At 40.1% G+C, this 15,029-nt stretch overlaps 1 protein-coding gene across 1 annotated transcript in view; it reads right to left on the bottom strand.

Moving 5' to 3' along the window:
- PDXK (pyridoxal kinase) overlaps positions 1–15,029 on the bottom strand; it is a 933,402-nt gene that overhangs the window by 346,918 nt on the left and 571,455 nt on the right. The window contains exon 5 of the mRNA XM_044072247.1: positions 344–390. Within this exon, the coding sequence (XP_043928182.1) occupies positions 344–390 (47 nt within the window). The remainder of the gene's footprint in view (positions 1–343; positions 391–15,029) is intronic.

The following is a 15,029-nucleotide window of genomic DNA, read 5'->3' as shown; positions in this document are numbered from 1 at the left end:
ATGTGTTAAAAAAAAAAAGCTGTATATACACTACAGTCCTACTGCACCTCAGTTCTGTATTACATTCTGGTCTGTAGCTATGGTACCCATTTAGCAACAAGGTCAACTCACACTCCCTAGAACAGGACTGAAATCCATTGGTTGAAAAAGTACATCATATTAGCTAATGGTAAACAATGCTTCAAAATGTCTTTCAGCACAGCAGGCATAAGAAATCTAACATGTCAGACCTCAAAGCCAATAGTATAACACTCAGTGCAATGCATCTTTTAGAGATATCAAGGTTATATCAGTCTTTTTAACAGCTGTATTAATATAGGTTCATATCTCAGTATATACTAACCATAGAGGCTTTGCCATTCCACTTGTCACCAAGAACTGGATCACACACTGCAAAAGAACAAAAATCCACTTAAAAAGGGCTACCCATAAATTTTATACAACAGTTAACTTTTCAAGCCACAAGTAGGAGAACACAGTCAGACTGCTGCTTTTATAGAACAACTTGGCAGTGAAGAAATGTTAGTATAATCTACAATACTAAAAGGTTAATGGAAAGATTTGAATACTCAGAAAAACAATGTTAATTCACAACAGACTATGCATGTATTTCAGTGTGGATATAAAGGTGTTAGCCTCCCCACAGTTATCAGGCCAGGCCAAAAAGAAAGTTTTGTATCTACTTGGAGTTTTATGTAGTTATTAAAGAACATTGCTCTTTTTGATAATAGGTGCCTCCACCATCAATGAACCACCAGTCAACCAGTTTCCTAGGCACTTAGGTTTCCTCTTCTGATATTTTTCCATGACTTGCAGGATTTGAAGAACTCCTGAGCATCCAATAAAAGACATATAATCCCCAAGGAATTTTATGGGAAGAATGTCAGCAAATGTGAAGTTGCTCTTTATTCTGAAACTTTGTATTATTTTTTCACCCTTAGACTTCCACTGCTTCTAAAATGCTCTAGTCTAAGGTGGAAAACATATATATAGGAAAGGTGCACCCCATTTAAAACACCCTCTCACTCAGTTAGCCACATGTTAAAAACTCTGTGGAAACTATGCACCAAATTTGGCGGTATATGATTGGAGAACATTAAATCTTCATCTAGCCAGTTGAAGACAATAATTACAGTGCTTACAAAATACAGTCTCAGTCAGTGAGTGTCAGTCTGTAGAAGTTAACCATTTTCTACTTGAAATTATAGTAGTTTAAAATAATCTTTAAATCAGATAAAATAGAAAGAAGTGCATTTAGTAAACTGTCAAAGTGATGTTTGTTTACAGATTTACATAATACCCAAGGTACTCTCCATGTGAAAAAAATCACTTCTCACATCTTGTTCGTGAGCTGAACTTCCTGACATCCATTTCTTGAACAAATAAGACGGTTACGATCAAAGACTCAATCATAATCCTCACACCTAAGACATGCCATTCCTGCACAAGCATATTTAGCGGAGAAGGGAAGACCTGGATTTATGGATATTTGCGGTTTCCCCCAAGTGATTTCTCTTCTGACAATCCCCAGCACTGGGATTTGAAAAGACAATAGATTTTGGTGCTGGTACCAAACAGATTTTAGATACCATTGTACCAAACAGATTTCAGATACCATTGTATCTTTCTCATGTGGAGTCTTGCCAGGGATATCATGAGATTAAGTGAAGCCATGTGACCCAAAACCCTGAGGTATTCCCTTGCAGTAACCAAAGACTGAGTGGAAAACCTTAGAAAAAGATCTAGATAGTGATCTATTTTTACCTTTGAAAGGAAAGCTCTTTGAAATGAGAAACACAATCTTGTGTGAAGGAGTCAAAAAAAGACTTCTGAATGTTCTCTTGTAATCACAGTCTGTCTAAGAGACCTCTCATCCAAGTAAGAGATTCCTGACACTTTGAAAAAGACTCTGCAAAGGTAAGCAAGTCATCTAAATATGGAAAAATGTGGCTATCCTGTACCTGCAAGGAGCTATAACTAGTTTTTGAACACAAAACACACATTATTCAGATGTCAGATATACAGATCTTCAAAAACATTTCCTAGGAGGTGGTTTTATCAGAACTACCAACAATGGTATTTTCCTCCGTTAAACATAAAAGGACATCCTGTTACCAGGACACACTTTGTAGCTTCAAGATGTGCTCAACAAATATATCCTACATAAGTACCAACTATACATAAGTCCTCTTTTATGCATATACAACTGGCAGATTGCACAATAATCTTCTTTACAGCTACCTTCACCACAATGCATATTCCACCCTACAGGCTGCAGAATATTTAGGTGTTCTGCTTCATTATTCCTAGTCCACCTCATCTTTAATGCATTATGTTTCTGACAATTATTACAGACTTTCCAGAACTTCCATATGGGTGCTATCTTACCAATCCCATTTCCACCTATGCAGTTTAGAAGGTCTTTCTTTTAACAGTTGTCTTTCAGTATCCCTTACCTTTTTAATGACTCTATCATCTCTTTAATCTTGAGTGCCTTATCTGTTTTCTATTTCCATATTGTTGCTTTTTTGGACAACAAAATTACTAACGTAATCAGATTTCTTGTTGGAAATTTCCCCCATTCTTTCCATACCCAATTCAATATATAATCATTCTCATTTACCAGTCGAGCATTTTTTTGCAATTCTCTCAACTAACTCACGTATTCCTTTTTTGAATGCTTCCAGATGGGGACAAACCCAAAAAGATATTCCCAAGTTCCCAACACCCCACTCTCACATCTCCAACAACTCCTACTTGGCAAAAGGAACACTTTGTTGATCCTGTCCCATGTATAAAAATACTTCTGGAGGCACTTCCAGTCAAAAATTCAGAATTTTTGTGATTCTTTGCCTCCCTGGGAATTAAATCTATGTCCCTCCAGTCGTGGTCTGAGATTACTCTCTCAGTTGGCCCACCTGACCTTGTTTTTAAATTCACTTTTTAAATCCATCTATCCAGTATTAATGCTTTATAGAATCTACTCACTATGCTCCTACTATTTGCTTACACTATCCTCCCTTCTGTCAAGATTTAAACTGCTTTTGGTGGAATTAAATTCCTCCTTCTCATTAATGTGTCATATTTCCCCAGAATTCGGTGTAGGCCCTAAACTTCATTTTAGACAGTCTGTCTACTTGGAATAGTTTGCACAGTTCTTCCTATTCCATGCTTCTTTTATTCTATCATAACTGGTACCAGAAATAAATATTCTTTTCCCTTTCATAGCATCCTTCCAGGCCACTACATTCATCGGACAAATACCCATTAGATGTATCCAAACCCAACAATTCTGCTGGAAAATCAACTTGTTAATTTCTGGGAGCAACACCCTACTAGCAATACGACAACACTCCCTAAAACCATTTAAATCTCAAGTAAAATCCTATCTACTCAGTTGCCAGCTCTGTACATGTCATGTCCCTGGATATTCTCCATACCCTTACTGTCACCACTCGTTTATGTAACTGGCCGCAATACCATTTCTTCTTCACAATCTCTATCATCTATGTGTCCCTCTCCACAACGATCTCTAACACATTTTTACCTGGATCTCCTCAATGTTGCTTCATAATTTGTAACCATCTTCATCCTATGATTACTTCATTGTCTCCTACTTCATATCCATTTTCATCTGACTCCATGTGTAAGTATCTAGGCTCTCATAAGCTTGATATTAGCTAATCTTTTACCGTATTCTTCATTTAAATTTCATGTTTTCATTAACTGTCATATCATTACAGTTCTAAGTTCATTTACTATTTTATGCATATACATTTATTATTTTTTGATTAACTGTCATATTGTTACTAGTCTATGTTTGTATGCACATTTGTTATGTAAATCTTGTACAACCGCCTTCTACTGATTCTGTAAAATGCAGCATTTCTCACTGGAGCTCCATTGAAAATGGGACTTGTGCCCAGTCAGACTTTACCGGTAAACAAAAGCAATAAAGAAATAAAGAGATTTGTAAACAATGCAAACCGCACTGTTTCTCCAGTAACACGGTCACACTACAAGCGTCTCTGAATTGCCCTTTCCCTGCAATCTTGTGCTCATTAAGCTATTTCACACACAACTGTCTGCTATAGGTTTCTGAACACCACCTGCCCCAATATACTGAAAGTGCTTGTAAGTCAAAACAGGCCTAAAATGGCCAGATAAACTGGAAAAATAAATGTTTTTGATGCTATTGCAGAAGACAAGTAAACAGAATTTTAAAATACTACTGATGTCACAAAATGAAAAGAAAGCTTTAAGGCTACATAAAAAGACAACAAAATATATAACTACTGCATGGTTTACTAGAACCAGAAAAGCCTGCATCAAAATCATTTAAAGACATTGCACCCATTGCAAAGCTGTTTAATAGTTGGCTCAGGGGGTTAAGGCTGTGAACTATAATTCCTGAGGTACAGGGTTTGATTCCTTCAGTACTCATTTGCCTACTGTGTGACCTTGAGCAAGTCATTAGTCATAACACTGTTCCTGAGGCGCACTTGCAAAAAAGACTTCATGTCCACTGGGAACCTACCTGCTGAATAAATAGGTATTATTATTATTATTTTTTTTTTTTTTCAAAAATAATTTTTATTTTTATAATAAAACCATGCATACTTATGAAGGTACAAGCAATGAAAAATACACAAATATTACACACATGATGGCTTGCAACAATGTTAGAAGGAAAAAGGAACATAAGAGCATGTTTATAATGAACGTAGGAGAAAGGTACAACATCTTGAAGTATGCATAGTAATTATTATTATTATTATTATTATTATTATTATTATTATTATTAAAGCCATTTAAGCCTCAAACCATTAATGACGATGGAATGATTCTGATTTCAAAAGAGAAACCAATTCAGAAGAGAAATGATATGTGTCATACTACAGAACTGTACAAATCAGTCAGAATTTTAAGTTTGGAATGGAATTGTGTAATACACAACAAGACATGCTACTGTGTGGCTTATATTATGAAAGTAAAAAAAGGCTATATTCTGCTAAAGATTTGCTAATAATTAAGGAATGGGTATTGAAGTATCCATGGAAACAGCTGTGAGAGATGACTATGAACAACAATAAAAGGTGATTAAGTGCACAATTAATAGGGTGGTTATTAGGCTCATCAGAAAACAATCATGTTTTCAATGAGATCCTGAGAGTTTGATTGATCATAATATTTTCATGTCCTGTACAGTTAGACCCATAATATCGAGTTTCATTTAGCTGCATGCAGTGAAGACACTGATGCTAGAAAGATCGAAGGCAAAAGAAGCACAGGCTAAGATGAACAGAGAATGTTGCTAAAGTAATGAATACGAATTTGCAAGAACTTAAAGGAGTTATTGACAGACAAGCGTGATATGTTAAAATCCCAGAGGCCATGAATAGCAGGACTTGACTAAACTGCTATACGACAGCAGTTGTACACCATAAGATCACTGAATTTTATGGGTAAGGAAGTACTCACTTAGCCAAAACTTAACAACCACGGAGTTAGTATGCATGTATATACACACACACTTTATATATATATATATATATATATATATATATATATATATATATATATATATATATATATATATAGGGTCTACTACACATGATCGAATTTTCATTTAACCAAAATTCATTTGACTGAGACCATAACATCAAAATTTCAAAATACTGAAAACTCACTTGACTTATAAGACTGAAACCTTAACTATGCTAAATTTCAACATACTAAATTGTCAACTATAGACATACACAGTTACAACACCAATAACTAACCCTTTCCAGAAAGTACAGTTGTGTACACTTACCATAAATGTAGCTGTTCGAGTGTATTCACTGTTGCAGTCATTACCATTTGGGTAATCTGCTGGCAGGTTGCCCTCAGTCGGCCTGAATAACAAAGTCTTGGGTCCTGCGTTGGTTGCTGTCGCCACTTCCATGATGTCAGGTCGTCAGGGGTATAAAACATGCAGCCGACACCATTTCATTCAGTTTTTCTTGCCCCAGATGTCAGATGCCCCCCAAAAGGGGAGCAAAAAAAAAAAAATATATATATATATATATATATATATATATATAAACAAACAGTAAAAATATATAAATGCACTTTTAGAAACATAAACTTTACCTTCATCTAAAAGCAAATACACCACAAATGCTTTTGTGTATAGTGAAGGAAAGAAAAGGTATAGAAAGGGGGATGGCGGGTGGGTAACCCGGACTGCAACAGTGAATACACTCAAACATCTACATTTATGGTAAGTGTACACAACTGTACTATGTTCTTCGTGGTTCACTGCTGCAGTCATTACATTTGGGTAGAATCCCAAAGCTATGGATGGGAGGATGGAACTAAACAGCATTAGGAGTGGCTATAAGGCCCTGCAGAACTACAGTGGCAAAGCTTGCCCAGGATTTGGAGAAGAGAGGCAAATGATAATGCTTTGTGAAGGTATGAACAGAGCTCCAAGTAGCAGCTTCTAGAATGTCTTTGGTTGGAACTCCTCTGAGAAAAGCTGCTGAAGTAGAGGCAGCCCTGGTGGAATGTGATCTGATCCCCTTGGGCACAGGTTTACCATGGTGCAAGTAGCTGAAACTAATACAGTGGCTTATCCTTAGAAATAGTCTGCTTTGATATAGCCTTCCCCTCTGACCCTGCAGCAAATGCTACCAGTAGTTGCTCAGACTTTCTTAGAGATTTGGTCCTGTTTAAGTAGAATCTTAGTTGTCTGTGTACATCCAATGAAAGCAGAATCCGCTCCCCTTTGTTCTGCGGATTTGGGTAAAATGTTGGCAGGTGAATGGTCTGGTTAAGAGCCACAATGGATACCACCTTAGGCATAAAAGAAGGACTGGTCCTGAGGGACACCCTGTCTGGGTAAAATATAATAAAAGGCTCCACTGCCATGAGAGCCTGTAGTTCTGAAACCCTTCTTGCTGAAGTGACTGCCAAGAGAAAAGCTGTTTTCCAAGAGAGACATTTTATATCCGCAGTAGCTGCTGGTTCAAAAGGAGGCAGGATGAGTTTTTCCAGCACAAAATTGAGGTCCCATGCAGGAGTTGATGATGTTCTGGGAGGCCTTAAATTTTTGGCCCCTCTAAGATACTGTTTAAGCAGAGGATGAGAAAAGAGGGGAGGCTCTGTGTTGTAATGAGCTGAGATGGCAGAGGCATGGATTTTTATTGAAGAAAAAGATAGGCCTTGTCAAGCATCTCAGTCAAATATTGTAAAATCTGAGGAATATTGGGCTTTGCTGTGTCTGTTCCTTGTGCTTGGTTCCAAGCACAGAATATCTTCCATTTATCAGCATAAGATTTTCTAGTACTAGGCCTTCTGGCTTCCAAAATGACATCCATCACAAATTTACTGAGAGGTGTTGTTTGAATAATTAGTTGATCAGCCATGCTGCAAGATTCACAGTTTGGAACTGAGTGTGCAGAATTTGATAGTTCTGCTGAGACAGTAGATGAGGTATTTGAGGCAAGTACCATGGAGGAAGCTGAGACATATTCCTTAGAAGTGGGTACCAGTGCTGGCGAGGCCAGTCGGGAGCACCTTGGATCATTTTTCGTTTTTCCTGTCTGACATTTAGTAAGACCTTGGAGAGTAGAGGCAGAGGGGGAAAGGCATAGACTGACAGGTTTTTCCAGCTGAAGAATAGGGCATCTGCTTTCCATGCTTTTTTGTGATGAGTTCTTGTGCAGAATTTGTCCAAATGATAATTTTGGGGAGAGGCAAAAAGATCTATGTCTGATTTCCCCCATTTCTGTGTTAATATGCTGAAGATTTGTGGATCCAGTTTCCATTCGTGCAGGTCCATAAGATTTCTGCTTAGGTCGTCTGCCAGAGTATTTTGCTTTCCTGGCAGGAATTGAGCTTGAAGATGTATTTGGTAAGTCAAGGCTGTGTTCCACAAGGCCATGGCTAGTCTGCAAAGGGGATAGGAATGTGTACCCCCCTGCTTGTTTATGCACCACATAACTGTGGTGTTGTCCGTCTTTATCAGTAGTTGTCCTGGATGAAGTAAGTCCTTGAAGGCTGTCAGAGCATTCTGAACAGCTAGCATCTCTTTCTGGCTGATATGCAGATGGATTTGGTTTGGGCTCCATTTGCCCTGAATGCATCTCTCTGTCAATTAGGCCCCCAAGCATAGTCTGAGGCATCTGTGGTTAGGGTTTTGGTGGCAGAGGGTAGAGTGAATGAAAGTCCCCTGTTTTGGTGACATGTCTCTGCCCACCAAAGAAACTACTGTTGTAGGCAGGGAAGGAGGGGAATCAATGTTTCCAGACTGTGACAATGTTGACTCCATAAACTTTTTAGGTACAATTGAAGTTTCCTCATATGCAGTCTCGCATATGGAATTAGTGGAATGCAGGATGCTATGAACCCCAAAGCCTGCAGAATTTGTCTTGCAGATAACTGAGTTTTTGTTGCCATTTGTTTGAAGTATGTTGTCAGTTGCCTTTATTTGTCTGGCGTGAGCCATCTGGGCAGTTGTATTCAAGCTTGCACCCAGGAATGTAATTATTTGATTGGGTACCAGTTGTGATTTCTTTTCGTTTATTGTGTACCCTAGGCATGTTACAAGCCTTTTTACAAATGCCAGATGTTGAAGAAGAGTGTCCTTGTCCTCTGCTTGAATGAGACAATCGTCCAGATATGGATAAATTTGAATGCTTCTTTGTCTGCAGAATGCAATTACTGGTGCCAGGCACTTTGTAAAGAACCTGGGCGCAGTAGATAAGCCAAAGGACAGCGCAGAGAATTGGTAATGCAAAAAAACTGCTTTGAAGCGGAGGTATCTTCTGCATGATTCCCTTATTGGGATATGCAGGTATGCCTCTTTTAAGTCTAGAGTTACTAACCAAGCATTCCTGCCTAGCATAGGCAGTAGCTGTTGTAAAGTCAGCATTTTGAATTTTGGAATGTCCAGGAACGTGTTCAGAATCTATAAGTCCAGTATTGGACGCCATGAATTGTCTTTTCTGGGTACCACCTTGTCCTTTTTCCTTTTCTGGTACCGGTTGAAAAGCCCCCATATCCATGAGGGACATGACTTGTTTCTGGGCCTCTGCCCACTGGTTTTGTGGCAGATCCGGCCATCCGTTTGGAACTGTCAAAGTATGGAAATTAAATCTGTACCCCTGGGATACTATGTTTAATACCCACTTGTCCTGGGTAATTAACTGCCAATTTTGAGCATGAAGTGATAGTTTTCCCCCCAAGGGGGCTGCCAAAAGATAAGTGCTTGGTGATGGTAGAGGAAAGTCACTGAGACTGCTTACTGTAGGGTTGTGCTTTGTTTCCCCCAGATTTGGAGGTGGAGGCACCCCATAGCTTTGACCTGTAAGAACCCTGTGATTGGTATCTGGAGCCTTTTGAGCACCTGAATTTGCCTTGAGTGGCTCTGTTGGACACAGGAAAGGACCAGTTTTTAGTAGGCCAGTGTCTACTGAACCTGGGTGGCTGCACTTGCAAGAAATCTTTTACAGTTTGCATAGATTTAGCTTTGTCTTCCATTTTCTTTAAAATCTTTTCTGCCTTATTACCAGAGTATCATGCTGCAAAGGGGCATCCAACAATTTAGCTTTAACATGATCAGGCAGATTTTGCTCCTTGAGCCAGGCATGCCTTCTAATCACAGATCCAGTAACGGCGGCCCTACAAGAGGCCTCCAAGGAATCAAAACCACATTACAAAGTATGCTTTCCAACCTGTTCTGCTGAATGCAATAATTCCTGTAACTTTTCCACACAATCAGAAATCAACATCATTTTCTGATTCAGTAAACCCATAACATGCTGTTGATATTTACGCATATGAAACTGGCAGTTTAAGGCCCTGATTGCCAAGGTTGCAGACGTATAAACCTTCTTTCCCCATCTATCCAGCGCCCTGGAATCTCTATCAGACAGGGCAGGATTTTTGGCTGTAGAGGCCTTTACACCCTTGGGACCCTGAGAAACTGTCTCAGGATCAGCAGCAGGATTTTTGAATAGAAATTTGTGGGAGTCAGGAACCCTGTAATATCTGTCTGGCTTACTAGGAGCTGGAAGCAGGGAATCAGGAGCCATGCTTGATTCCGAAAGCACATCATCAACAATGTCTAATACAGGAGGTATTGCCAAAGGCCTATGCTGAAGAAAAAGAAGGAAATCCCTGAGCCTCTTTTTTTGATTCAGAGAAGTCCTGAGTCTCCCAGTGAAAATGTTCCCTTAAAGTATGCAAAGTCTCTCCAAAAGAGTAATCCTCAGGAGGAGATGCAGATGGGATGAATTCCTCTGCATCAGAATCCTCATAGGGTGGGATGGAAAATTCCTGATCAGAAGCGGAATCAAAAGAAATGGAAACCTGATCTGAAGATTCATAATCAGTGCCTTGCCTCGGCCTCTTAGCAGGGGGGTTGGGAACCCCTGATCAAGGTAATTAAATCCCCAGCCATTTTGATCATCTGTTTTTTAGGCAGAGGGGCCTGAGCACGTGGCTCATGCATTGTTTTTTTAGACATAGAAGATGTTTTTGACCTTGTTTTTGTTGCTGGCATCGGTTTAATATAAAACGTTGAGGCCTGAAAACACCCTCAGAAGCTGGTGCCTGCTCAGGGGCACCAGACCCATCCAAGGGAGAGACATCCGCGGGTTCAATACTCTGAGAATCTCGCGGCATACCGGACTCCGAATGGGTCTCAGTAGAGGCCTGCGACTCAAAAGTAGTGGGTATCAGAGGCTGCAAAAGCGCCTCACTGAGTACATGTGAACCGGAGACTGGCTTAGGAGAAGCTTCGTCGTCGGTTTTGGACCTCGACGGTCTGTCTCTGTCTTTTTCTTTGCGTTTTTTGTGAACTCAGGTAGTCGGATTGCTAACCGACGACATTTCAGGATAATTAAATCTTGAACCAAAATATTTAGATGCAAAAATATACCAACTCTTAATAGTGCGTTGGTTAAATCTAGCACAAAACCAACAGCAAGGCACATTGTGATCTGGGCCTAGGCAAGAAATACAGTACAAATGAAAATCCTTATGAGGTATTTGCTTCCCACAAGTAATGCAATTATCAACTTTTACTGACATTGGTAAGGAGCAAGAAAATGTTTCCCCAACGGGGTACTTAGCTTTAGTTTGAAGACTTCGATTCTGAAACTTGAATACGAAAATTTCAGGAGTTGGCTGACCGGCACTTGTGAACTGTTTGCGCTTCGGGCACCGCGCGGCAAGAAAGACTGAATAAAATGGCGTCGGCTGCAAGTTTTATACCCCTGACGACCTGACGTCATGGAAGAGGAGACAATAACCGATGCAGGACCCAAGACTTTGTTATTCAGGCCGACTGAGGGCAACCTGCCAGCAGATTAGCCAAATGTAATGACTGCAACAGTGAAACACGAAGAACATCTTAAAAACTACTTACATACCCTCTTAACAGAAACAGGATGATATAAAACCAAACTAGGTGGGGGGTTATGCCAATAACACCCCCCAATGAGGGAAGCTGTGCCCCCCACACACCCCTAACTATATATAATAAATCCATGATCGCACTACAGTAATGAAAACGGCATATACCTTTTACTTACCTTACCATAGTCTACACGCTGCCACTACTATGTTGAAATTCAGCATTGTTAAAGTTTCGGTCTTATGAGTTTCAGTCAAGTGAGTTCAGTATTTTGAAATTTCAGTGTTAAGTCTCAGTCAAATGAATTTTCGATCATGTGTAGTAGACCCATATATATATATATATATATATATATATATATATATATATATATATATATATATAGAGAGACACACACACACACATACACACACACATATATATATATATATATATATATATATATATATATATATATATATCTATATACACACACACACACACACACACACACACACACACACACACACACACACACACACACACTCTCGCCCATGCAACCATATATATATATATATATATATATATACATATATATATATATATATATATATATATATATATATATATGTATATATATGTATATGTATATATGGGTTCACTTCAATATCCTGAAAGCTGAAAATCCTGGAACTCAAAATCATGAAAACTTAAAAAATACTGAAAACTCATAATACTGAAAAACATACAGGACACCAACACTGACTGTATTGCAGCAGAAATATATACAGAAACATATTACTCATCTACAATTATAAGCAGGGGCCAGCCCCCCTGCACCCCCATGTAGGGGGCTGCACCCCCCACACCCACTGCCACTTAAATATATCAACTCTGATTTCACACTTCACAGAAGAAAATGGCAAAAAAGAAGTTATGTACTCACCATAACGTTCCATGTGAGTTGTTTATCTCGCCTTTGGTCTCACTGATGGGTTCGGAGCCGATCCTCGGTTCCAACACGGCCGATAGCAAAGCTCAAGGTTTGCCAGTAGCTCGAGACAAAGCCCCTTATCCCACAATGCACACCTGGAATTACCTCGGATCTTGTTTGCTGCAAGTATATATACTCTTATTTATTTCTACAAGGAAGCACTTCCCTAAAGGGAAGAAGAAATATTGAATAACCAGGATGGTACTAGCCTCTAAGTCAACTGTCAGCCAGGAGGGGGAAGGAGGGAGGGACATGAGAATAAAGGCGAGATAAACAGCTCACATGGAATGTTATGGTAAGTACATAATTTCTTTATGTGAAGTTGTTAAATCTCGCTGTTTATTCTCATTGATGGGTAGCGTCCCTAGAACCCTCGATCTTGGGTGGCTCATGGAAGTACGTTCTTCAGTACCGTGGAACCAAAGGAAGATCTGTCCCTTGAAGCCTTATCTACTTTGTAATGTGTGATAAAGGTAACCAAGTAGCTGCAGCGCAAATATTGTCAAGGGGCAATTTAGCTTGAAAGGCAGAAGACGTAGAAATGACTCTGGTAGAATGAGCCTTAGGTTTGTGTGTCAATGGCATGCTAGCATTCGCATAAACAAAGGATATACAATCTGATAACCATTTAGATAAAGTTGTTTTAGCCACTGGATTATCTTTTCTGGCTTCTGAAAAGGATACAAAAAGTTGATCTGATTTTCTAATATCCTTAGTTCTGTCAAGATAAAATCTGAGCTGTCTGTGTACATCAAGTTTGTGCAGCATGTATTCCAATTTGTTAGACTGGTTGGGAAAAAAGACTGGCAGCTCAATGACCTGATTGATATTGGATTCAGAACATACTTTAGGCAAAAATGAGGGGTTTGTTCTGAGAGATACTCTATCAGCATGGAAAATCATGTAAGGTGGTCTGACAGATAATGCTTGGAGTTCTGACACTCTGCGGCCAGAAGTAATGGCCACTAGAAAAATAGTTTTCCAGGATAAATATTTGAGATCACAAGAAGATGCTGGTTCAAAAGGGGGGAGAATAATTTGAGACAGCATAAAGTTCAAATTCCAGGGAGATAAGGAATTTTGACAGGAGGTCTCATGTGAAGAACACCTTTAAGAAAAGTTTTAGATAACTTATGGCCCATAACATTCGAGCCACCAAATCCAAGGTGGAAATTTGAGATGGCTGCTAACTGGACTCGAACTGTAGCAGCTGCTGCCCCTGCCTTAAAAATCTTTGTCAAAAATTCTAAAATGGATGATAGCGGAGCTCGGAAAGGGTCAATTTTCTGTGTGTTGGCCCAAATTGAGAACCTTTTCCACTTACTGCAGTATAATTTCCTGGTGGATGGCTTGTGAGAAGACAAGAGAATTTGTCTTGTATCTTCTGAAATCGAATGAAGCCTGGCAATTAGGGGAAGTGGATTAGCCAAGTATTCAGTTTCAGGGACTGCAGGAAAGGATAGAGGTCCCCTGACGTGTAGGTCAGAAGGTCCGGAACTGGGTCCAGGATACATGGATCTTCCAACAGGTGATAGTGGAGAAATGGGAACCAAATCTGTCAAGGCCAGAAGGGGGCTATGAGGATAACAGTCCTTCCCAGCGATTTTGCTTTCTGTAAAAATCTGGGTATCAATGGGAAGGGTGGGAATGCATAAAGGAGACCCGGGGGCCAATCGTGTAAGAGTGCATCTCTCGGGGGATGTTCCGGAGGTGGTATTAGGGCAAAGTAGCTTCTGCATTTTGAATTGATGTGGCTGGCAAAGAGGTCGCAGCAAGGCTGGCCCCATTTATGGAAAATCAACTCCGCAACCTGTTGTTTGAAAGGCCACTCATGAGGGAGCAATATTGCCCTGCTTAGCTTGTCCGCTATCACGTTGGATTTCCCCGAGATGTGTGTTGCTAACAGAAAATGCTGGGAAGACACAGCCCATTGCCAGACCTTGAGGGCTTCTCGACAAAGGGGGTAAGACTTGGTTCCACCTTGCTTGTTCAAGTACCAGACTACTGACATGTTGTCCGTCTGAATTGCAATAGTTCCTAGAGGAAGAGAGTCCTGAAAGTACTGCAATGCCAGAAGTACCGCTCTCAACTCTAGAACATTGATATGCAGATGTAACTCTTGATCCATCCATGTGCCTTGGGCAGTCTTTCCCTGAAAATGCCCCCCCCCTATCAGGGAAGCGTCCGTGGTCACAGTGGCTACTGAGGGGGGGGGGGGGCAAAGGGTCTTCTGATCGTGACATGAAGAGATGTCAACCACCACCGAACGTCTCTCTTGCAAGAATCCATGATGAGAATCATGTGGTGCATCGGTAGTTTCTGGTAAGACCACTGAGCAAAGAGGAGCCATTGAAGAATTTGCATATGTATCCTTGCGAGCGGTATAGCCAGGGTTGCTGCCGCCATCAAACCTAGTACCTTCAAGACTCTGCTCCTATAAAAATGGTATGCTGTGATGGCAATAAGGCAGACTTTTCGAAGTTGATTGTAATGCCTAATTGATGGCAGAGTGTCAGAGTGTATTGTGTTGCCTGAGTCAATTGATGCCTGGTGGTAGTGGTGAGGAGCCAATCGTCTAGGTATGGAAACACCTGGAATCCTAGATGCCTCAGGTGAGCCATGACCACACTCTGGGGGCTGTAGTGAGAC

This window comes from Protopterus annectens, chromosome 5.part0 (genome assembly GCF_019279795.1).
Source record: "Protopterus annectens isolate FY-2018-M chromosome 5.part0, PAN1.0, whole genome shotgun sequence".
Classification (NCBI taxonomy): Eukaryota; Metazoa; Chordata; order Ceratodontiformes; family Protopteridae; genus Protopterus; species Protopterus annectens.
Note: the sequence above shows the minus strand (reverse complement) of the source record. Positions and strands in the feature narration are given on the sequence as shown.